At 51.2% G+C, this 25,276-nt stretch overlaps 1 protein-coding gene and 1 long non-coding RNA gene across 3 annotated transcripts in view; one reads left to right on the top strand and one right to left on the bottom strand.

Moving 5' to 3' along the window:
• DSCAML1 (DS cell adhesion molecule like 1) overlaps positions 1–22,756 on the top strand; it is a 289,234-nt gene extending 266,478 nt beyond the window's left edge. The window contains exons 25-33 of one of the 2 annotated variants that reach the window (XM_005299759.5): positions 1,344–1,532; positions 3,181–3,468; positions 6,389–6,544; positions 8,895–8,925; positions 9,692–9,810; positions 10,629–10,781; positions 12,838–13,032; positions 19,145–19,456; positions 21,907–22,756. In XM_005299759.5, coding sequence (XP_005299816.1) covers positions 1,344–1,532; positions 3,181–3,468; positions 6,389–6,544; positions 8,895–8,925; positions 9,692–9,810; positions 10,629–10,781; positions 12,838–13,032; positions 19,145–19,456; positions 21,907–22,349 — 1,886 coding nt within the window. In that variant the 3' untranslated portion in view covers positions 22,350–22,756. Of the gene's footprint in view, positions 1–1,343; positions 1,533–3,180; positions 3,469–6,388; positions 6,545–8,894; positions 8,926–9,691; positions 9,811–10,628; positions 10,782–12,837; positions 13,033–16,074; positions 16,366–19,144; positions 19,457–21,906 lie in introns of those variants that run through there. The other variant, XM_065569156.1, reaches the window with a different exon arrangement.
• Positions 15,967–19,268, bottom strand: LOC122173870 (uncharacterized). Its single transcript, XR_006174823.2, has 3 exons — positions 19,134–19,268; positions 17,252–17,331; positions 15,967–16,103 (listed from the first exon to the last, which is right to left on the bottom strand). It is a non-coding gene; the product is annotated as an uncharacterized LOC122173870 (long non-coding RNA).
• Positions 22,757–25,276: the final 2,520 nt, after the last annotated feature.

Below are 25,276 nucleotides of genomic sequence, written 5' to 3'. Positions count from 1 at the left end.
GTCAGCTTTTAGCATTATGCACGTGGGCCCTTACGCGTGGCTGGTGTTGCGCCACTTCGATCTGGGTTCCTGCATTGTATCGGGCTCCCATTGCTAGCAGCCCCGTGCAATCTCAGGGCTGTGTCAGTCTGCGCTGGGGGGAGGCAAAGGGGGAGCCAGGGGAATTGTTTTCCTCTGCATTCATTATAAATGCATAAAGATTATTTCCCCCCTGCCTTTTTGGAGTCTGTTCATCTGGCTGCTTCAGCACCACCTGGTGACAGGGGTGGGTTGCAATTTACAACAGTCTGCTGTGAGCCCAAACCAAGGGGTAGGGCGCCCTTAGGGTGTCTCTACCCTGCACTGTGAGCCCTGCTGCAGCAGAACTGAAGTTAACAGACCCTGGGTTTGTGAACCTAGGGCTTGAGCATCTACATTCATTTGTAACCCCAGGCTAGGAATTGTTGAATCCTGGGTCCCAACCTGGGATTCCAGGATCTGCACTGCATTATTCAGGCCCAAGTCCAACCATCCATATCCCAGACTTCCTAGCGCCCTTCCAAAATATGGCCACTCTATCCCTTTGTTTGTGGTGCAATGTGGGAAAATGTGACTGTCTACCAAACTTGACCATCCAGAGGACACAGAAAGTTGGCTTGTGGGATTTCCAGAACACGAGTCATGGGGGGCTGCATCTACACTGCAAAGCAATAAGGCTTGAACCCAGGGCCCTGGCTTGACTCAGGGTTTGACCCTCCATCCCTGTGGGGACCTGGGATCTGAGCCCTGGGTTAGTGTGACTTGTGTGTAGATGGAAGGGAGGGTTAGGTTCGAGCCTGAGTTGAAACTGCTGTGTAGACATACCCTTAGTCTAAAACAGTGGCGAGGGCTCTGGACTTCTGGGTTCTCTGGAGGACTCTGCCTCTGACTGGCTGCGCAACATTGGGCAAGTAACTTGGAACCAGATTCTCGCGTGAATGTGGAGCATGTGCAGCGTGCTGGGTAACTGCACATTAAATTGGCTAACCTTGTACTTTGCACAGGCAATTAATGCAACACCTTCCATGGTGTTACTTAAAGGCTCTTCAAATCTAGCTCCTTAGCCCTCCCTGCCTCAGTGTATCCATCTGTACAATGGGGCTGAGATTCACCTATCTTCGGACGGGCGGGATTGAGGCCTGCTTGATGATTGGATGCCCAGATTCAGAGCACAGTAGACCTGCCGAGCCAGGGCTTCTTTGACCAGCCCTTTCCCACCTGCCACCATGTTGCATCCCCCTTGGAGAGGAGAAACAGGTTGTGCTCTGTCCCTGTCTCCCTCTAGATCTTGAGCGCTAACAGCCCCTGCTCCTCTCCCCCCGCAGGCTTTGTGCTGCAGTACTCCGTGGACAACAGCGAGGAGTGGAAAGACGTGTTCATCAGCTCCACCGAGCGCTCGTTCAAGCTGGACAGCCTCAAGTGTGGCACATGGTACAAGGTGAAGCTGGCAGCTAAGAACAGCGTGGGGGCCGGCCGGATCAGTGAGATCATCGAGGCCAAGACACACGGCAGAGGTAAACCAGCAGGGGCCACCCCGCTGCTCGGAACTGGTCTGTCTGCCGGCCTGATGCTGGCAGAGTTGCTTGTACGTCTTGGGCCACCTGCGCTGGTTCCCCTCTTTAATTTATTCCTTAGGTCCTGGTGCGCGAGGGAGGGAGGGAGGGGCGGGAGCGAGGGAGGAAGTAGACCGCCCCTCATTCAGCACAGCACTATGGGCCGGATGCATCCGCACAGGCCGCTGCTGGAGGCAGAATACAGGACACGGCCTGACGAGCGAGTTCTAGCTTGTCGGTCGGGAAAGGCGAAGGGCTTCCCTTTTGCTTCTGTCCTGGACGATGCTCTTCCTGAACTGCTGGCCACTCCCAGGGCGTCCTGGACCAGCTGCTACTCCGGCACGCGCTCACCAGGGCCTCCCCCAGCCCAGCGAGGAAAGGTCCTGAGGCAACTTGCTCTGCACTGTTCCGTGCCACTGCCCAGGCCCTAGCATGGCCAGGGGCCTCACAAGCCTGGTGCAGAGATTCACCAGCTGCATTTCTTTTCCCTTTCAGATTTTACATTTGACCTACCCATTGTGGGGTCAGGTGTTGATGCTTTAACCCCTTCCCATCCTCCCGTCAGAGTGCCACACACCCTGCCTTCTCCCCCAGTTCGCTCCAGTGCAGTTTGCTATCTGCAGTACTGGGAACACAAGGAGGAGTGACAGCAGCATGATCCAGCGGGGGTGTGGATGATGCTGGGTCCATGGTTAGGTGTCCAGAGAGGGTCCAGTAAGGCCAGCGCTGCCTTCTTGCCAGGATCAAGTGAGGTAGACTGGTGGGCAGAACAGGAGAATCAGGAAAACTCCTGCCCCAGTCTGTTGTTGCAGGGTTATTTGGTTTTGTAAGGTTGCCGCAGGGGTCAATTGACTCCTCTGTGCGGCCGTCGGTGTCCTTTTCTTTGCTGAAATGAGAAACTCCCAGGAGCGTTTGGAATTTTCCTCTGTAATGTGCGGTGCAAGGTGCAGGAGGTCAGTTTATTGGCCTCACGTCCTTGACAAGAGTCCTGTTAAAAGTTGGCCCTGGCCTTATACAGACGAGCTTATTGCTGGCTGTGACCGATGGTAAAAGAAGTCCATCGTCCTCAGTCATCTTTAGCTAAGATGCTGTCGCAACTGGCTGTGACCAGAAGTAGGATTTTTTCCCCTGGCTGCCCAGGTAGTGACCTCAGCAGTCGTGTATTACGGAGACACAGGTTCTGCTCCTTCAGTTCAGTTACCAAACCCTATTTCCAGCAGCCCAGCCGTAAAACCCCTGCAGGAGGGAACCCGAGCAGCAAAGCCCCTGCCTGGCGACGTTGCAGGAGGGGCCCTTTGCTGCTTCTCACTTGCTGGGCATTTACCAGCGTCCGGGCAGGTGGCTTTGTGCTTGGGAGCTCTGTCACCAGCTTCGGTTTGCAGCATGAACTGTGGCCGCCGGGCAGACGCTGGGTTGAGCGCACTGAGTGTTGCTGGCAGGATGGGGACGGGGTAAGAGCCAGCTCCCATTGAAGGCTGGACTGAGACCCACCACCAAACTGCTTCAGATGCAGCAAAGCGAGTGAAGGCCATGGGGAGGGGGCAGATGGGAAGCTTGCCCTGTACGAGCCGCCCCCTCCCAGGTCCTCATGGCATGTCCTTTTCCACAGAGCCCTCCTTCAGCAAGGACCAGCACCTCTTCACCCACATTAACTCTACGCACGCCAGGCTGAACCTGCAGGGCTGGAGCAGCGGGGGCTGCCCCATCATGGCCATTGTCCTGGAGTACCGGCCCAAGGGCAACTGGGTCTGGCAGAGCCTCAAGACGAACAGCTCCAACGAGGTCTTCCTGACGGAGCTGCGCGAGGCCACCTGGTACGAGCTGCGGATGAAGGCCTGCAACAGCGCCGGCTGCGGTAACGAGACCGCCCAGTTCGCCACGCTGGACTACGACGGCAGTAAGCGCTGACGCCGCACGGGGAGTGGCCTGGTTCTGGGGGGCTGGCCGTGGGGCATCGCGTGCTTTAGGGGGCCGGGGCATGTGGTGCGGGTTAGGCGGCTGGGGCGGGCCAGCAGTCGGATTCCCGCGCCGGCGTCGTTGCGTTAAGGGGTTGTCTCTTGCTCGGCGTTTTGCTGCTGCCTGTGGCCCTGCCGAGCCACTCAGCGGAACGCCAGGCAGCTGCAGCATCTCCACTGCTCCCCCCCCACCTTCCTCACTTCCTAGCCGGGCCCTCCGTGCAGCTGTCACTAGCCTTCCTCCTGCCCCTCACCCTCCTCTGCCCACAGCTGGGATCCCATGGGGCTCTGGCGCCTGGCCCGGAGCTGGGAGGGGAGCCCGAGTAGTGAGATTTGCCTAAAGTAGGTTAGAGACATGAGCCGCACAGAGCTCTTCTTCAGGCCTCTGGGTGGTTGGAAAGCTCGTCTCTCTCACCAGCAGAAGCTGGTCCAGTAAAAGACAGACACTCACTCACACACACACTCAAACACTCACTCACTCACTACTACCCTGGGACTGACATGGCTACCAGCACACCCTGAACTAGATTAGGCTGATGGGGAGAGGAGTACAGGAGAAACACTCTCTTTGGGGCTTGGAGAGATGGCTTTGCTGGAGACTCCCTGCTACGTGCCTTCCTAGCTCACCACAGGCCTGTCCTAGCTAGAGACTTCTCCAGGTCTTTCTCCTGCCTGATTACTAGGTACACGGTTGCTCTGGCTCCTAGCTGTCCCAGCTCGGGGGTTGGGTTTTAAACACACTCACAGCCTGATCTTTGTGACCCAGCGCAGGCTCGGCGGAGTCTGTGCTGGCTGGGGTCTGACCCTGCACAGCAGGGCTGTAGCAGCCATTCCTCCTCTCCCATCCAGGGCCTAGGCTCCTTCCTCCTGGAAGGGGTGGATTTAACTAGCAGTGAGCTGTCCTTTCTCCACGGGCATCTCTACGCTGAGCCTGCTTCTCAGCCCAGGTAGACAGACATGCGCTTGAACTAGCCTGTGAAAAACAGCAGTGTGGCCATGTCGACGCAGGCTAGCCATCCCAGTACACTCCTGCCTGAGCCCGGGGGCAGACACGGGCAGCTACCCAGCTGCGGCAGCCACCCTGCTGTTTTCGCAGCACTTGCTCGAGCACAGCTAGCGCCCGCCCGCGCTGGGAGGCAAACGCCCAGCTGCCCTGTAGACATACCCCATCGCCCCTTCAGTCCTTGGCATCCCTGCGCAGGCTGTCTGCAGTGGTTTCGTTTTGGGATGCAGACACCCGGGAACTGGAGTGATACCCCACACCTCCTCCCTCGCTTATTGTCCAAAGAACATTGAGAAATGTCGTAGTAATAGCTGGTTCTCCGGTGGCAATCATCCCTGCTGCTCCCCCGCTTTGGTTCCTGTCCTCCCCTGCCCCCCCCTCCCTGCAAAGATTGCAGGGGCCAGTATCACTATCCCTATTGTACACATGGGGAAACTGAGGCACGGAGCAGGGACCTGACTTGCACAGGGAGGGAGTCAGTAGCAAAACCAGGAAATGAACCCTGGAGTCCTGGCTGTAACCGCTAGCCGCTCAGTCCCTTAGCGTTCAGCCTGTGGGGGTTCTCGCTGTAAAGCAAACCCCTCTAAGTGTCACACCTGCTTTGTTTCTTCACCTTTCACAAGGGCAGCTCAGGTGCCAGGTGGGCTTGTTCCAATTACACAAAGGCCAGAAATCTGTGCCGGCCCCTTCCTGAGCGGCCCCCGAGCCAGGCAGTGCCAGCTGTCAGCAGGGAGTTGTGTAGGGCTGATGTGTTCTCGTGGCAGATGCTTCTGCTCCGAGCCTGGTCACATGTTCGTTCTCCAGGGAGACTGCAAGTGCCTGGTTTTTATCAGTGGACTGAGAGGGAGCTGGAGATGAAACAGGGCAGGTGTGCCCGTTACCTGACTGCGTACCCCGCCCCCACTCCCCCTTCTGCAAAGCCCACACCACCCAGCAGGGAAATGAAATTTGCATGCAGTCTTCTCTGGGGGGCAACAACGCATCCCAGTGGCCCCGCATCCCCACCCTCCAAGCGCTGACGTCCTCAGGAGGTTACCGTGGTCAGTGGCTGTGGCAAGGACTCCGTGCCAGATAAACTCTGTGGTGGGTCAGATCAGAGCACTTTACAGCACGTGGCTATGTGTTAGGAACGTGACTCCTGGCAGGGGAGGCGGTGGCTGGGGCCAGGACACCTCTTAGCTGCCATTTCCGGGACTTGCAGTTGCACATGCTCTCACGTATCATGCGTGTGCTTAGCGTGGGTTCCCATGACTGGCTGTAAGAAGGGCTGGGTGAATCTCCGTAGCCCTGAGGGGTGAGCCCCCAACAGCCCAGCTCTGAGGGTAGGTCTGTGCTGCAGCCGGAGGAGAGGCACCCAGCACGGGTAGGTGCACTGCCAAAGCTTGAATCTGGCTAGAGGGGCTAAAAATAGGAGCGAGTGCACACCCAGAGCTCCGAGCAGCTTGTACAGCCGATGCTGGGGTCCAGGCTGTGCTAGCTAGATGAACACCAGTGTGGGTACGCCACCACGAGCTGTCACGCCTCCCGCTGCAGTGCAGATGTCAGGTGAGTCTGCACAGGTGAGCCAGAAACACCCTCATCTAAACACACTTACCGCCAGCCTTGGCTGCCGGTACCATGAGCCCAGCTTGTCTCTTGGGTTCCCAGGCTGGCTGGAAGCAGAGAGAGCAAGCGCATTTATCTGGGCATCCCAGACACCTCCCCCTGCCCCCACCCTGACATCCCTCTGAAGCCGCTTTGCAGTTGGGAGGAAGCTGTTGTCCGCAGCCCAGCCTGGCCTCGGCTGTGCTCAGGTCCCCGAGCTGAGGTCCGACGTGGGTGTGTGGTCTTACTGCCTCGTGTGTGTGGCTCTCTCCTAGGTACCATACCCCCAATCAAATCTGCTCAGGGGGAGGGGGACGACGTGAAGAAGCTTTTCACCATCGCCTGCCCTGTGATCCTGGCCACGCTCGGGGTGGCCCTGCTCTTCATCATCCGCAAGAAGAGGAAGGAGAAGCGTCTGAAGAGATTGCGAGGTGAGGTGTGAGCCCGGCCTCCTGAGGGGTGCTGCCCCACTGAACGGACGTAGAATGAGAGTCGGCCCTGAAGCGCATGGCAGAGCCGTAGCCGGTTGGGAGGAACTATTCCTTGACTTTAGCAAAGCTTTTGATATGGTCTCCCACAGTATTCTTGCCGCCAAGTTAAAGAAGTATGGGCTGGATGAATGGACTGTAAGGTGGATAGAAAGCTGGCTAGATCGTCGAGCTCAACGGGTAGTGATCAATGGCTCCATGTCTTGTTGGCAGCCGGTTTCAAGCGGAGTGCCCCAAGGGTCGGTCCTGGGGCCGGTTTTGTTTAATATCTTTATTAATGATCTGGAGGATGGTGTGGACTGCACTCTCAGCAAGTTTGCAGATGACACTAAACTAGGAGGCGTGGTAGATACACTAGAGGGTAGGGATCGGATACAGAGGGACCTAGACAAATTAGAGGATTGGGCCGAAAAAAACCTGATGAGGTTCAACAAGGACAAGTGCAGAGTCCTGCACTTAGGACGGAAGAATCCCATGCACTGCTACAGACTAGGGACCGACTGGCTAGGTAGCAGTTCTGCAGAAAAGGACCTAGGGGTCACAGTGGACGAGAAGCTGGATATGAGTCAACAGTGTGCTCTTGTTGCCAAGAAGGCTAACGGCATTTTGGGCTGTATAAGTAGGGGCATTGCCAGCAGATCGAGGAACGTGATCGTTCCCCTTTATTCGACATTGGTGAGGCCTCATCTGGAATACTGTGTCCAGTTTTGTGCCCCACACTACAAGAAGGATGTGGAAAAATTGGAAAGAGTCCAGCGGAAGGCAACAAAAATGATTAGGGGTCTGGAGCACATGACTTATGAGGAGAGGCTGAGGGAACTGGGATTGTTTAGCCTCCAGAAGAGAAGAATGAGGGGGGATTTGATAGCAGCCTTCAACTACCTGAAGGGGGGTTCCAAAGAGGATGGAGCTCGGCTGTTCTCAGTGGTGGCAGATGACAGAACAAGGAGCAATGGTCTCAAGTTGCAGTGGGGGAGGTCTAGGTTGGATATTAGGAAACACTATTTCACTAGGAGGGTGGTGAAACACTGGAATGCGTTACCTAGGGAAGTGGTGGAGTCTCCTTCCTTGGAGGTTTTTAAGGCCCGGCTTGACAAAGCCCTGGCTGGGATGATTTAGCTGGGAATTGGTCCTGCTTTGAGCAGGGGGTTGGACTAGATACCTCCTGAGATCCCTTCCAACCCTGATATTCTATGATTCTATGAAGGGATCTAACAGACAGGCGGGCAGAGTGAATGAGGTAGGCTCAAGAAGCATTGCGGTAGTTGCCTGAGCTTTGTTAATATTTTGGGTTTGTTTGTTGGGAGCTGATTAGTTTACACTAACGAGTGTTAGGTCTCGCTGGAGTTTTCCTGGAAGGCAGGCCTTGCGGTTCTTTAATGGCATACACTACCTTTGATGGTTGCAGTTAAACACCTTTGGGCTTTAGAGGGTTTGACCATGGCCAGCCGTGTTCCCAAGTGGTGTTTGTAACTTGCATCTGCAGCTTGGCATATGGCGGGGCAGGAGGGGGATTTGGGGGCGCTATCTCCCTACAAGGTCCAGTCTGCACTTTCACAGCTTTGGGCAGGGTTCCCCACCCAGTCCCCAAAGCATAGACAGATGCTTAATGAAACAGAAAACTTTGATTGGGGGGGGGTTCTGTTAACATGGACTAAACACATTGCAACAGTTAATAAGAGACGATAGATTTCTAGCAGAAAGCAGGAAGTATGGGCAACAGCCCTGCAAAGGCAGGGGAGATGGTATTTGACAGAAGAATCTGTAAGCTGCTCTGCCGTGGTACGTATGGGAGAAGTAGACAGACAAACCCAGTGCCCTCATGAGTTTTTGAAGCTCTAAAGTCTCTGGTCATCCATTTCAGTGTAGATCTTAGTTTAGATCCTGGAGGCTCTCTTGGGCATTGGGTTGTGTTGCTCTTTTAAAAGCATGCACCGAACAAGGCTGAATTTTGGTTGGATGGGTGAGGCCAAGAGCTTCATTGACTGGAAGGATTTAAAAAAAAAATAGCAAACTAGTTAGAAAATAACTGTGCCTATTGTAGTAGTTGGCTGTAGTTTGATGGCAGGATACTGTGATTGTACACACCTTACACTAGAATGAATGTTGAGCGTGTCTGTGTGCATGTCATGTACCCTCCTGCCTAGCATATCACACAGCAGGCTGTTCTAGAAACTTGCCTTGGCACAGAGGGACACGCCCCAGCCCATGCATCAATCTGCAGTGGGAACAGAATCTATCTTCCGACCTTTTCCTGGCTCTCTTACAAATGTCTCTCGCTTTTGTATTGCAGATGCAAAGAGCTTGGCAGAAATGCTAATAAGGTGAGTGAGCAGCACCTTCTTTGCCAGTGTAAGAACCTGTCTCGCTTGCCGGTGTAGTTCATGGCACCAGAGCGCACCCTCCGCGTGTGTCCACATAGGCTGCAGTCACACCTCCCACTTGCAGTGTGGACAGACCCACAGTCATCGGGGGGGTCACTTCCAAGCCTCCCTTTCTAATGCCGCTTGAAAGCAGGTGTAGCCAGTGGCTGCTGCTGGCCCCCCCCCTCCTGACAGCAGACAAATGGTGCCTGAGAAGTGGCCCTGTGGGGCTGTCCACCCGATGGGGGTGTTTGAGTCTGGGATCATACCCAGCATTGACCCTGCAGGCGGGAGGCTGCCCTGAGGAAGAGGGGATAGAGGTGGTGCCCTGACAGGCACCGAGGCCCGGCCGTGTGCAGGCTGCGGCTGTGTGACTCGCCTCACAGTCCTGCCTGCTCATTTGGGGTAGTGTGAGCACCCAGCGCCGCAGGGATTGGATCCCTGCGATGATGGAGCACAGCAAAGACCCTCTTTTACCCCCTAATTGGGGATTTGAGGGCGTCATAACATTGACTCTCTTCCAGTGACGGCAGCGGGTCTGGTGCGTCGCTTTCTGCTCGTCTTTCAAAGCACGGCAGAGCGATTTCCAATACGTGGCGGGTGGCGACTCGTTCTTCACCCCTCCCGCCCCCCAGCAGGAAGAAAGGGGTCGTAGAGCTGGTCGCCGGTAAGGCTGTCAGTGAAGTGGAGGCCCTACTCTATTCATTGGCTTCTCTCTTCTCTGCAGCAAGAATAACCGGAGCTTCGACACACCCGTGAAAGGGCCCCCCCAGGGGCCCCGGCTGCACATCGATATTCCTCGTGTCCAGCTCCTCATTGAGGACAAGGAGGGCATCAAGCAGCTAGGTGGGTGGGGCTCTAGCCTCAGATCTAATGGCACTCGGCCTTGTTACAGTTTAAAGGATGGCTGAGCAAACCCCCCCTTCCCTGATGAGGGCCATGGCGGCACCCTTCCAGTAGCCCCACAGGTTCCCGGCTGGGTCCAGTCAGAGTGTTGCAGGCCGGGACGCACTCCTGCTCGTTTGCCAGAGACTAGGGCAGCGGCAGCGAGCACTGTGAGATGGGACAGGCGTGGCTATGCTTTGAGAGAACCCACAGCAGGGTCCTTGGGGAAGAGAAGCTTTCCCCTGCTATGCTTCTGGCCAGGGAAATACTATTCCCAGGTAGAGATCTGCCTGCCCTGGCTTCTGAGTGCCAGCTCCCCATGCCAAGAGCCCGTCCTGGCCAGGGCATGTACTGGAGGGTTTCTCCCCACCCCACCTCCAATCCCCTTGTATTTATTCCATCTTCAGCCAAGTTGCCAAGACTGCTTGGGATCATTCTCACACTCCAGTTCTAGGGGGACTGGGTTGGAAGCTGAGAGGGGCCCTCAGGACAGAGGCTGGGAGTCGCCTCTGTCTTGCCCCCATTTCATGCCCGGGAAGGAGGAAGTGCCACTTCCCTGGCCCTGCACCATACAGCACAGGAGGAGCTGTGTGAAGCCCCAGCTCTTTTGTGTGTATTGAGCCTGAGGGAGGTCCCCCAAGCAGCGAAGCCAGAGATGGGTCTGGCAGGGAGTTACTGCCAAGGGGGTCAGGACAGTGTGGGCTGGTGATGCTGGTTACTTGCCACAGAAGTGTCTGTGGAGCTGTCTGAGCTCAGTCCCCAATCTCTGCTTCTTGCAGGGGATGATAAAGCTACAATACCAGTGACAGACACAGAGTTCAGCCAAGCTGTGACTCCCCAGAGCTTCTGCACTGGAGTATCTTTGCACCATCCAGCTCTGATACAGAACACCGGACCCTTGATCGACATGTCTGACATTCGACCCGGAACCAGTAAGTACCCGAGGCTGTGGGGGCAGAGAGAGGAAACTGAGCCAGGCTGTTCGCTGACTGAGTACCCCAGCCATTGAGCTGAGCGTCGTAAGGGGGCTGTCTCCTCCCAGACCAGCTTGGGTGGAGTTAGGCTTGGCACACTCAGAGGCTGCCTATGTGCCCTGCTGGGGCTTAGGCATGAGAGGGAGATGGGGTGTGCCAGAGGTGGCAATAGATGTGCTCACAGGCACCTAGAGAACTATTAGAGCACAAACTGAGGTGTAGTTGGGGGATTGCAGTGGTGCCTAAAAGTGGGACCTAGGCACCTCAGTCGCTGTGTGGCTTTGCACCCCCAAAATCGATGCATGGGGCCCATACTGAGCTCACTCATTCTCAGTTCAAGGCCCAGCTCAGCTCTGGCTGCCTCAGCACTGTCTGTAGCTTGTTGTATTGTAGGAATGGGGAGACTCTATACCCTCAAATTGTACTGCAGACGCTGTTCTGAGTCTTCATCAGGCATCCCACGCCTGTTGGGCTGTGTTTGCATTTTAGAGCACTTTAAAGTGAAAGGCAGGTCAGACGGCAGGAGAGGAAGTGAGTTGTACCTCAGGAGCCCCTTCACCATCACCCCAAACTTGTACCACGCATGGGACCCACAGCCTACTACTAGCATGCACATTTCCACGACACACTGATGGGCTGTGAACTTTAGAGCACTTTGCACATTTTCTTTTAAACAGAAATGCTACTGTAGCTGGTGTGTCTCTCAGGTGGCTGTTAGCATTTCTTGTCTTCCTCACAGCAGCACCACCGCATAAAACGAAAGTGAAAATTTAATACTGCCTGGATTACTGGGTGTTGGAGCTTTGGGTGGATCATGTCAGGGAAGGCTAGGATGATACGTCCTACGTGAATGCTGCCCATTTTCCCCCCCTAACTTTGTGCCGAAGAAAAGTGATTTCTTCCCATCCCAAGAACAAGTGTGAAATACCAACTGTGGTGTGTGTCAGTAACCTAACTGCACCCTGTCATTTATAAGCCTGCTCCCGTTACTGAACATGGTGGTGCTGCCGCCTGCTCCAGAAGCCACCCTCCCCTTTGTGCAGCGTGGCTGTGAGAGCTCCCGTGCAACAAATGCAATTGTGACAGGGACGAGTGCAGCAGCAGCAGGGCATTGAACAGACATCAGACAGACAGATTCTGAGGGGGAGTGAAAATGTTGCAACTTACTGTCATTCAATATAGCTCAAAGGGATGTTACATTAGACATTCTGTAGCTCATAGTTAGATGTAGGGTTACATGGTTATATTTTGTTATTCACACAAGACCTTCTGCTAAGAGTTATCACTGTTATATAAATAGTGTACATGGATTGTCTTTAGTGATGATAATTCCAGTTGCTTTAGACTTATGGCTCCAGCTGAGCAGATAACATCAACAATCTATCCCTTATAATGAGAAGGCAGGGAGTCTAAATATGTGCATAACTTCATGAAAATAGCAGGCAGAAGAGAAGTTTCTCAAATCAGTCCATTCTACAAATGACAACAAATATTTTGATGTTTGTATCATGTTATACAAGTGACTACAGACTCTTGCTCTAATAGAAAACCAAACAGCACAGGAAAATGCATAAACTATATCATTTGGAGCTAAGTGTTTTCCAGACTTTGAAAACTATTATCAATCAATTGTATTTGGAAGTGTTCTGCCAATCTTCCACCAGTTATGGCTTTTTCTGATTTTGTTTCAGATTGGATGCCTGATAATGTTTAAACATCCATGCTGGTGATAACCACTAGATATGTGCCTAATGTGGTACCAATCAACTCATCAGCTAGAAAAAGTTACCCCTTAGTGCCCCAAATGGGTCAGGGCTGGTAAACGACAGACACTTATGTCTGTTGGTGGACAGATGTCTAGCAGTATACACAGACATACATCCGTTTGTGCCTATGTCTAGCTGTAGACACACATGTTCACCCTGTAGACAGGTGGGTCCCAGGGACGCTCTGTTTGCCTCACAAGAGCACATCTTTCTCAATTCTCAGAGAACAAACCTAACTTTTGCTTCAGACCCAGTTTCCCGGAAGAGCGTGAAATCGACGCACAGCACCCGGAACAGGTACTCCAGCCAATGGACTCTCACCAAATGCCAGGCGTCTACTCCGGCACGTACTCTTACATCAGACTGGAGGACTGTGGGATCCCAGCATGGAATTACGGTCACAGAGAGCGACAGCTATAGCGCCAGTTTATCTCAGGACACGGGTGAGTTGGCAGGATGGGGAAGGTGGAGGTGGGGATTGCTGCTTGAGGGAAGGCCAGGTGGCTGGCACACGTAGTGGAGCAAGAGAGAAACCAGAGGCAGCAGCACTGCTCAGTTATCCACTTACTCACTCCTGGGAGCAGCTTCTGCCCCACCCTCCCTCTACCGTCTGTCCCGCAGGAAACAGCCCAGGGTATCCACAGAGAGCCTCCTGCCACCCATCTTCCGGGCTGAGTATGCTCTGCAGCAGGGTGGAGTTGATTTAAATCGTCAGTCAGGAAGACTTGAGTTAATCATGGATTTCTACATAAAAGTGCATTGGTGTTGGTTGTTATAACCTTCATACATATTCTTCACAACTCAGAGATAGATGTAGCTTTCATTTTTAGAAGGGACATGCTATACATTTTTAAAAACTTTTCAGTTTCGTTTTACAGCTATATCAGAAAATGAATGAATGACTGATTGATTGGGTATTTCGTTTATAAAAGGTAATTGAAGCAGATATTTATGGAGTCATTGGGAGGTGAACTATCTCCAGGTTAATCATTAGTCTTTGGAGGATTTTCTTGCCATGCCGTATTAGGAGGAGAACATCACCGGGCAGACATTTAAATTGTTTTATTTAAGAGCAACCATATAATAATTTAACAAAACAAGCATTTTTGAATTTAGTTAAATAATTTTAACAAGCTTGAATGTTTAATTAAAGAGTTAAATGAATCTTTAAAACAAAAATTAAATCCAATATTGGCTGCTGCAGCTAACGCAGCTGTCTGTCTTCATCTTCCTGTTTTGTTCATAATCTGGAAAAGAAAAACAAGCTTTCCTATGTCCCAACTGATCTCTCAATTTGGAATGAATTAGTCCAAAGGAAGAGAATAGTCTTTCTGTACCTGCAGAAGAAGCTACTGCTGTTAAAATGTGAGATCATCACTTCAATGGTCTCTGAATCCTAGTGCTTGTGTGACTTTCTGTAAAACATCATCAGCAAATGTATATTTATTTCATGCTTCACTCTGAAGTTTATTCTAGTTGGCAGGATGGAGGGATGATTGCTAGATGCCTATGTCATAGCCAACTCCTCCTCTTCAGCAGTAAAGGTCTGACCCTGGTACCGAGTATTGAGAATATTTGCCAGAAAATGAGCTGGAGATGGTGCTTGTCCCATGTATTTGTTTAATGCTTGTAATTTAACTCTGTTGTGGCATAATTCTCTTTTTAAGACCTCACTCAGTTTCTTCCAACTGTCACCAATAAAACAGCTATTTTCCCAATATTTTGTTCAAGGCTACAGAAATTGGCTTCAGGATACTCAGTGTGTGTTCAACATTTCTCTTAAGCCCAATGTTGTGAACTTTGGCGGTGACAGTACCCTCTATTTTTTCTTGATTTTGTTCACAAAATGTCACCAGATTAGGCCAGTTCTTGATCTAGTGCTCAAAACAGTCCACTACTGAGTTCCATTGCAGGTGTCGTGGGAGAGTTAGCTTGGTTCTGGCCAGAGGAGCTGCTGCCAAGTGGCTGTTACAGAGTATTTTGCAATGTAGAATCCTAGAATATCAGGGTTGGATGGGACCTCCTCTAGTCCAATTCCCAAACTAAATCATCCTAGCCAGGGCTTAAAAACCTCTCCGGATGGAGATTCCACCACCCTCCTTGTGGAAAAGGTTTTCTAATAGCCAACCTAAAGTTCCTGCTCTACCTGTTGAGACTATTGCTCCTTGTTCTGTCACTGCAGAGAATGGTCTGGTGCCATCCTCTTTGGAAACTCCGCCCCCAGCATTCTTCCCTGCTGGAGACTAAACAATCCCAGTTCTCTTGGCTTCTCCTCATAAGTCATGTGCTCCAGCCCCCTAATCAGTTTTGTTGCCTGCTGCTGGACTCTCTTCAATTTTTCCACATCCTTCTTGTAGTTTGGGGCCCAAAACTGGGCACAGTACTCCAGATAAGGCCTCCCCAATGCTGAACAGAGGGGAATGATCATGTCCCTTGATCTGCTGGCAATGCTCCTACTTATACAGACCAAACTGCTGTTAGCCTTCTTGGCAACAAGGGCACACTATTGACTCATATCCAGCTTCTTGTCCACTGTTACCTCCAGGTCCTTTTCTGCAGAACTGCCACTTACTTAGCCAGTCAGTGCCTAGTCTGTAGTGGTGCATGGGATTCTTTTAAGTAAGTGCTAAGTAAGTAAGTGGGGGACTCTGCACTTTGTCCTTGGTGAATCTCATTGGATTCCTTTTAGCCCATCTCCTAATTTGTCTTGTCTAGGTCCCTGTGTATCCTATCTCTACCCTGCAGTGTATGTAGTGGTGTTCCTCCCAATTTAGAGTCACCTGCAAACTTGCTGAGGGTGTAGTCCATGCTATCCTCCAGATCATTACTGAAACTATTGACCAAAACTGGCCCTAGGACCAATCCTTGGGGCAGTCTGCTTGAGATTGGCTGCCAACTAGATGTGGAGCTATTAATCATTACCTAGCTTTCTATCTATCTATGTGCCTTATAGTCCATTCGTCCAGCCCATCCTACTTAAACTTGCTGGCCAGAATACTGTGGGAAGAGTGTATTGACAGTACACTTCTGGGCTTTCCTGGTCAGGATGCCAGATTGATGACTCAGTCCCCCATAGGAGGGAGACTCTGACCAGCACCACCTGCTGCCTCCTCCTGGGAGTGGTGATTGTGGAACTCCCATCCCTAGGACAGCGCATCTTTGATTGGTGGAGTCTCCATCTGCTTCCTTCCCTCAGATGATGGTGTAGGTGGCACTCTGCATTAGGACCTGTGGAGAGAACATGGAAGTGGGTGCTCACCTGTATCTGCAGTGCTGGTACATGGATGCTCGTCTGTTGTCTTTTGGAAGTCACATGCTGCCAAGTGTCTTCACGGTCCTCCTGTTCCTGCTGGGCGACCTGCTTGGCTTCCTCAGAATGTTGTCCTGGACAGATGTCAGGATATGCGTCTGCAGGTGCATTGTCATGTTCTGCAACAAAGGCTTGATGTGTGTTTCTCTAGTCCTTGAATTGTCTCTTCCACTAGGGAGCCCAGCTTGTGCTTTGGCCTCTGTCCTGGGGAAGGAAGACAAATGTGGCACAATGGCTGAGAGGAGGAAGATCATATGGATGCGAGCTAACAGTGACTTCAGCTGTTGCAGCTACTACTGTGAGAAGTCTGTGTGACCCAAGAGTCAGTGGGCCCTCCCTGGCCAGCTGACCTCTGGCAGCCTCTCTGCTGAGTGTTGCCCAGGTGTTTTTCAGCTGGCTTGATGCAGGGGTCCTGGCTCACAGCCCCACCCAGCAGCCTAGCATTCAGCCCATGGATGGCCCATGTGAAACACCAGCACTGCAATATCTCAGTCCCTTAATGCTCTTTCATGGTGGTGGAACGAGTGCTGGGGGGTTTGAAGTGAGGGGCAGGTTCTGGCTGCAGCAGTGCAGGCCTGCCCCCTTGCCCCCTGTTAAACTCCCTTGTAAACTCCCCTGTTTGCCATCCCTGTTCGCACGCTCCTCTGGTCGCTTAGGGCCAGGCCTCTTATAGTCCCAGTGGCCCTGCCCCCTGGGAAGGGGCTGATGGGTACCATTAGGCTTAGTGCTCACAGCCTTGCCTAGCTGGCTGCTGGGCTCCGCATTGGCTCCAGCAGAGCACACTACAGCCAAGATTCATGCCCCAGGGGCCACATATTCACTCCCCCATCACCTGCAGACCTCCCTCTCAAAACACCCTTCCTACAACATTGGCCTTTGGGTAGGAGGTGCATCAACTGAGCATGCAACCACATGTGGTTAGCTCGGGACACTCGTCTTGGATACATTTGCAGCATTGTCTGTGACCAAGCGACATACTAGACATTTCCCTTCTCCCCACACTTTGTTATAGCTTTTCCTGCTGTGTGTGCATTTCCTGATGTCTCCATTGGTTCTGTAAAGAAGACATTCCCTCCTTCCATTGTCACACAAGCACCTACAACCAGAGCATTGTGGACATGTCTCCACCCATCAAGCCTCAGGTTGACCACTTCACCATCTAGCCCTTTCACACACTGCTCAATTTCTCTTTCAGACATTTTATCCAGCAGTGTGCCTGTGACATCTGCTCTGCTGGGTGGACTGTATCCCAGTCTTAACAGCCAAACCCCCTTAATGAAGTGAGGGTTCTCAATCATTCAGCACAGAAAGTTTGTGGTATAAACAAACCAGGAATATTTTCAAGCACTTACCTCTTTCTGTGATCTCCTGATTCTTTGCACAAACATTTCTACAGCTCTTTCTGGCTGATGGAGAGTTCATTTTCTTTTCACTACATGGGATATACAAGGGCACAGTGACTGAAACACTATCACTGGCAGACAACGCTGAAACTATACAAAATGACAGTAACCATGAAGGTGGATAGGCTTCAGAATCCTGTATGTTGAGGACAGATTCTTCTCACCAGACATCAATGCAGTTAGTTATCATCATGCTACTCATTACATGCACTGACACTCACATAAAAAATCCATAGCTGAACAAGACAGATCTTCCTTTGACAATTTCACCTTTAGAGAAACAACTAACAATCTCTTGTGCTCACACATGACAATTCAAGAATAGTCCCAAAGGAAGACAGACCATCCTTAAGAAAAAAGTATGAAATAAAAAAAGTTTACCAAGCTGAAGATCCTGCATGTTCCTTTCATTAGCTTCAACACAGCTTCCACCAGAGGAGAAATACTTCTCATGACATCGTTTCATTCAGACAAACAACCAGGCCTTGCATTTCTTTGTTGCACCGTTTGCATTTTGCACACACACACACACCCACGCCTTTCTTACCCACAGGTAGAGGAACTTCATTAAAATAATCCCAAACTGGATCTCTTTTACTGCCTGCTACCGTTATAGCTTTTCCCTTCTAGTGGGAGAATGGTGGGGTAGATCACAAATCACTGAAGGCTACCCTCAGAAAGACCTCAACACTTCTGGAATATGCTGCCCAAACAAAACAGTTTACCTTTTTTGTCTACTGCCTGTCCCTCCCTTCTCACATTTATCTCCAGACTCCTTGTCCAGATCTATTCCACCCCTTGAACTCTTGGAAACTTTGCACTTTTACAGACAGGTAAGGGATTGACGCTGTATACACCAATTTGCAGAGGGACAATAGAGTTGAGGTCTGTTATTTCTCCCCTCTATATATTAATTACTTGTGCTGCTATCTCAGGAGTCACAAAGCCACAGTTTGAAAACTTCAAAACAAAGCATCTCTGAGGGTATCTATCTTCTAGACTGAGCCCCCAGGGTAGATCGAAAGATTAACCTCAGTCTATACGGAAGGCCCTGGAACCCTATCAAATTGGGTCCCTAATCCATGAACTATTAAAACTCATTTACAAAACTTTTCTTACACATGACATGAATATATCGTCTCCTACTATAGAATCAGAACATATAATCCCTCTTTCATGATATCGTTGAGCTATAATGTATCAATCTTAATTTAAACTCTCTAGATAAAATGCCTTTTGAAGGAAAAAACCCATCAAACATTTCTGATTTAAATAAAATAAAATTGTTTTCTTTTTATCATTGATTTTTATCCACCCTGCTCTGCAGTCAGTATCATGAGTGGCTGGGGCATGCACCGCTGATGCCTGGGGGCAGCATGACACACACATTCCCATCCATTCTCACAAGGGACAAGCTTGCTTACTAATGGAGAACACCACATCAAATTTTGACATTTCATTTTTCTATAAACTACACAGAAAGGTGTAGCTGTTGTGTTTTGTTGGGTTAAATAAAAACAAGTGCATCACTTATTTATTTATCACTTAAACTACACGTTGTGTAGATAACACAAAACACTCACACAAATAAGGATACATCCTTTTAAAAAATACATAACAAACAAACATTACAATATTTTAGTGGGGTTTGAGATTCTGTGCAGCTTTTTTATAGTAACATATAAAGTTTTGAAAAACGGCAGACTGCTTCATTTTAATACAGTTGTTTCAAACACAATTTAGTCAAAATCTGCCAATTCTAAGCAGCTGCACCCTCGGCATTCTGCACCAGTGCCACCTCCCCCCCACCCAGATCAGACTGATTGCCTACCTTGTTTTCAGACAAAGGGCGGAACAGCATGGTGTCTACGGAGAGCGCCTCATCCACCTACGAGGAGCTGGCACGAGCCTATGAGCACGCCAAGCTCGAGGAGCAATTGCAGCACGCCAAGTTCGAGATCACAGAGTGCTTCATCTCCGATAGCTCTTCCGACCAAATGACCACGGGGACCAATGAGAACGCAGACAGCATGACGTCCATGAGCACCCCATCTGAGCCCGGTATCTGCAGGTTCACCGCCTCCCCACCTAAGCCACAGGACAGCGACAGAGGCAAGAACGTGGCAGTGCCCATCCCGCACAGAGCTAACAAGAGTAAGTATCCCTCAGCTTGCTAAGAGCGCCCGCGTCACCCCTGCAGGACTGAGGCTGCAGCGTGGCTCCTACAACCACCAAGGTCCCAGCCCCTGAGAGCTACTGCTCAGCATGGCACTGTCGTCCTGCAGAGCGCACACACGGCCCTCCTCCAGATTGGTTTTCAAGCAGCCCTGCTGTGTCGACCAACCAGGGCGGCCCGTGTGAGTCTGGTAGCAGGGCAGGTGTGGCCCCGTCTGGAACGCAAGTGCTCACCTACATTTGCTGCTACTGTCTGTTCCATGATTCTCTTGGTAGCTAGAACAGAAAACAGGGCTTATTTTACACAAGAGTTTGACCACTATTTCCCAGTCTTTAAGGGCTCAGAGGGGAAATGATTTCTTACCACAGAACGTGTCATCTCAGTTTTACCCCGCTACACTCTCGGCCTTTCTAAGGACAAACTGAAGCAGGGATAACAACTAGATAGAGCTGCTGCTCTCAAAAGGAGTCAAGTGCCACTGACCCTATTGCTGTCCTCTAGGTTGCACACACCTACCTAATCCTTTGCAGCTGTTAACTTAGAGCCTTCAGGTTCACACTGTGATCAATGCTTACTAAGCCCACTAGCCTGACATGTCTGTTATAAGGTTTATTATACACCGATGATCCCTGGTAATTTACTGTTTGTGGTGGTATGTATTGGGTGCTGCTTTCAGTCCTTGCCTCTGAAATTCTAAGTTCGTTATAGTCAGAGACGGGAGGCTGGAGACATCCAGTGATGAGGAAAGGTTAAGGGCTCAGTCCTGCAAACACTGCCACCCCTGACCCCACCTTCTTGGAGCTCCATGGGACACCACAGCTATTACTCCCCCATCCATAAATATTTGTAGAATTGGGCCCTAGAAGAGCAAATGAATTTGTCAAGTATCAGAGGGGTAGCCGTGTTAGTCTGAATCTGTAAAAAGCAACAGAGGGTCCTGTGGCACCTTTGAGACTAACAGAAGTACTGGGAGCATAAGCTTTCGTGGGTAAGAACCTCACTTCTTCAGATGCAACTACTTGCATCTGAAGAAGTGAGGTTCTTACCCACGAAAGCTTATGCTCCCAGTACTTCTGTTAGTCTCAAAGGTGCCACAGGACCAAATGAATTTGTGTGGCTGAGTGGGGACACAGGTGACTCTCAGCACCAGAGGAGGTTTATCCTGATAGCCCACAATTCAGTAGGATACGGAACAAAGTCTGATTAATTGTGAGTGGATGGCCTCAAGCCTGCGTTCACAGGGAGCTGGGCAAGATGAGCCAATAGCGTCACCCCCCCTCTGACCTCTCTCTTGTGCATTCAGGGACTGACCTTTGGCTCCTATGGGGGCAGTTGCTGCCTTTCTAGCGTCAGGCCGTGCATTTCCGGATAGGGCTCACGCCACTCCAACTTGCAGAGAGATGGAGGCCAGTTTTCTGGTTTTCTGGTTACTGAGCTATAGCTGCTTCCAGGGGCTGAACTCCAGCGAATTCGTCCTGGGGACAGGGCTGGTAATTCGCGTCTACCCCTCACGCCAGCTTTAGCATTCACCAGACCTGCATCTGCTGTGATCGGTAAAAGAGCCGCCTGCGTTGGCATTACTTCCTGATCGGCAATCTCCGGAAGGAAGCAAGACAGAAAGGGACCCCTGCTGTCCTCAACCCCCTCTTCTGCCTTTGCGGTGATTGGGGCCTGGCTTTCCTCCTTCCCACCCCTCCTCTGACAGCTGCTGGGCTGGGGGAGGCTAGAACGAAAGGATCCTCTGGAACCTCACCCCTGATGCCCGTGGGCAGAAGAGGGACTCCAGCCCCAGCAGCTGTCGCTATTTCAATTGCATTTCAGCAGCAGCGGCCCCTCAGTTCTCAACCTTCCGTTTCCTCCTGATAACGCAGGGCGGATTCATCAGCTAGCAGCTCTTCCCAAAATTAGAAAGAGAGACTCCTGCTCTTTCTGCAATGGAACAACATTTAAGACTCCAAGCAGTCTTATGACAGCTGCAGCCACTCAAAACACAGAGGGGCTATCCCCAAGGTACAGTAAGACACTGAAAATACCTCTTTGCAGGGCTTGTAATTTCCTTACACTTTCCTCACTGTTACTGGGCAGGGAGAGCAGCCAAATGTTTGTTAGATACTTCCTCTCTTTATAGCATGGGCTCTTTATTCATCTTCAGAGATGAGAGTATCAAATAGTGGTGCACATAAAGAACAGGGCTCTTTCCTCTCTGATCCTGAGAAGAAAAGAGCAAAGGCAGAGCAAGGTTCCTGGGGTGAAAGCGCACACAAACCATTTGTGCCTGTGTAGAAAGAGGAGAGCTAGGAAGAGTGAAAGACAAACAGGCGCTTGTTCTCAGGCACACACACGGGTCAGTCAGTACCCTGGCTTCCCACACTCTATGCGAAACTGCTAGGCGTTTCAAGCACCTTACCTCTGTCTTTGTTCCCTGCAGGCGATTACTGCAACCTTCCCTTGTACATGAAATCAGAAGCATTCTTCCGCAAGCCTGACATCCACGATCCTTGTCCAGTGGTCCCGCCCAGGGAAGCCTCCATCCGAAACCTAGCCAGGGCTTATCACACGCAAGCGAGGCATCTGACGCTAGACCCAGGCAGCAAGCCTTTGGGCCTGGCGCACCCGGGCTCCTCCACAACTACTTTACCTCAAAGAACTCTCACCATGCCTGTCTCGGCAAACTCCACTTCTGCTACTTCTGCTGCTGCTTCCGCTCCTGCCGCCGATCCCACTGCTGCCACCAGCGCTGAGCCACGCATGCCCACACACACCAAAATGGGAGGCTCTAGAGACTCTTTACTAGAAATGAGCACATCCGGTATAGGGAGATCTCAAAAACAAGGGGCTGGAGCATACTCCAAATCCTACACTCTTGTGTAGGAAATGAGAAAATCAATTTAAAAAAAAACTGCTGGTTTCCTGCATTATTTATATTGAAATAAAATAAACTCTTGTACATAATGAACTCTTTTGTATAAATGAAACTATTTTCTTCTTCTCCAGAACTGAAAAAGAAGCCGGGGCACAAAGAATTTGATGTTACAGATTTAAAAAATATATATATGTGATCTTATATATATTTCACATCTATTTGAAAGGGGCACAAAGAGACTCAGCGATTTTTTCCCTGATATTATTGGTGGTTTTGAAAAGCAAATTCTCAAAGACATTGCATGCTGTTTACTGTTCTGAAAACAACAGGAGTTGCTTTGATTTGCAAATGCTTATGTGTTAATACCTTTTTCTATGAAAAAACCCAGCGCCGTGTGCAATAAAAGTTATGTTTATATGTTGGAGTTTTCCACTTGATTCAAGCCTCAGGATTGCACTAGAAGTGGACTGGGTTGGGAGAAGAGCTCAAAATTGCTGAGAGAAGGGTTTAGTGCTCTTGGCACTTTGCACATCTGCCTAAAAACCATGGCTGTACCATTTTAGCCAGGACACGAAGCCTGCAGGGAGGCATGGAATGGAGAGACACAAGCCAATCCATGACAGATCAGCAGGAGCCTCTTCCCCATCCCGTGCTGTCCAGAGGGCAAGTGTCAGGCCACCTGGGGGCACCAGAAATTGCGAGGGCATATGCTTTCTTGCCTACCTTGTGTCTTGCTTCTCGGTAGTAGCTGTGAGCCTGCAGCAGGGAACGGAGCCGGCACATCACCTGTCTGCAGACATAGTGCCCCACTGGCTCCGAGTCAGCTGGGCAAACTCACTGAGGAAGAAACCAGTGGCACTACAGTGAGGTGCAAGGACACTGCCAGATATGTACGAGGCTTGGCAGCCTGGCTATGGTCCAAGTCCCGTAAAGGCACGTGCCAGGGCAGCATCCTATGACTTCAAGAGGACTCCCTGTAGGAATGGGTCTGAACTGGGTACAGGCAAACCTCAAAGATACAAACACCAGAGTTACAGACTTACCAGTCAACCAGACACCCTCTGGGACTGGAAGTAATCAGGCAACAGCAGAGAGAGAGACACACAAAGCAAATACTTCACTGCCTTGAGGCTTCAGCCCCCCCAGGGCTGCCAAGACATGGGGCGTGCCAGTTTCAGACCCAGCGCTCCCTCCATAGCCAAAGCCCCGAAGCCCAGTGCTCCCCACCCCCAGCTGAAACCAGGAGTGGAGCTGTGGGGAGCCCCAAGCCCAGAAATTGCGAGGGCATATGCTTTCTTGCCTACCTTTTGTCTTGCTTCTCGGTAGTAGCTGTGAGCCTGCAGCAGGGAACGGAGCCAGCAAAGCAGCCGGCACAACAGAGCCCCAAGCCCCCCACAGAGCAGAAGCCCCAAGCCCCAGTGTCCCCCCAGGTCTAAAGCCCTGAGCCATGGTGCTTCCAAGGCTCAGAAGCCCTGACGCCCACCTGACACTCCAAGAGGCTGAAGTCCATAACACATTGTTCAGAGTTACGGACAAGTTCCATTTCTGAGGTTCTGCTGTAGTTCTCATTTGACACCAAAGGAGGTGCAGAGTGTGAAGTCCAGTGCTGTTCTAGCCGCCCTATCCAAGCAGAGCTGCCTTGCGCGGCTCTCTGCAGACAGAGCTGCTCTTCCAGAGCAGAGACTTGGACTCTTGCAACCCTTTCCTTTCTCAACAGGAGCGAGGGAGGTCGCTGGCTACACAAGCGAATGAAATGCCAAACGTGTAACGTTCTTCATCCGAGAGAAAAGATGCACGTGTGACATGGGATTATTACAGTCCAGGAGAAGAGCTTTAAAAAAAAAAAAAAAAATCCTGGCTAAAGTTATTTGGGGGATGACATTTTCTACATTTCCTTACACCGTCAATAGATTTTTAGTCTTACTGTAGAATCTAATTTTCCAAGGGCAGTTTTGCTCTGAAACACAGATTAGAGTCTAACTATTGAAATTCCATACACAGGACAATGGAGCTTGGTTCCTATCTAGAACATTCCAACAGTATTTTAGATTCTGCTTTGGGATGGATGCTGCTAGCAGCTGTCAAGAGATCCCTTTGGGGCTGCCCACTGATCACTTCCAGCACGCAAGGTACTGGGTTTGGCTAGAGGAGGAGTGGGTTGGCAGGAGCTGAAGGGAGACTTCCTTCACAGGTCAGGGCTTGGCCAGGATAGGTTGAGAGGCCGCCTGTGTGAGAACAGGCTGAACCTGGGGGGGAAAATGGAGGCTGCTGCAGGTGCTCCAACAGACCCAGCAAGCGGAGCATCAAGCCCCACGGGGATGGCAGGCATTTGGAGAGTTCCTGGAGGAGCACACCCCAGTACAACAGCAGTTATTACAGACTCTGATAAGTCCCACCCTGGGGAAGGGAAGTCGAGGGGGGCTGGGCCCAGGGAGGATCCCATTGCCTTTGTACTGACTTTCAAAAGAACTGCTGCGGGTGTGGGCTGGGGTAGAGAATTGTGGGCATATGGTTAGTCCTTGCCTGTCGGGAGAAGCCCAAGTGCTTACCTGGCATTGAGCAAAGAGCAGGCCAAGAACTATGAGGTGTTACATGCGGCTATATTTAACCATGTAGGTTTGTGTCAGCCAAAGGATACTGGCAAAAATATAGGGCAGCCAGGTGGACGTAGGGGGTAAAGCCCAGAGCATTTGCACAGATTGGGCCAAAGACTGGCTGAGGCAAGATGTGGAAGCGGTCCTGGATGCTGTGATATTCCGCAGAGCCTTCCACTAGGGTCTGGGTCAGGAGACACCAACCAGAGACGATGGAGACAGTGGCAAAATTGGCCGAGGAGCGTTCCAAGATTTTCCAAGAAAAGCTGCTTGTCCGACACCAGCAGGGGAAGGAGGCAGGTGAGAGGCCTCAAGCAGTATGAGCTGCAAGCGTGGGACAG

The sequence above is a fragment of the Chrysemys picta genome, chromosome 16, assembly GCF_011386835.1.
Source record: "Chrysemys picta bellii isolate R12L10 chromosome 16, ASM1138683v2, whole genome shotgun sequence".
NCBI classification, from domain to species: domain Eukaryota; kingdom Metazoa; phylum Chordata; order Testudines; family Emydidae; genus Chrysemys; species Chrysemys picta.
This window is presented reverse-complemented; position numbering and strand designations above follow the sequence as displayed.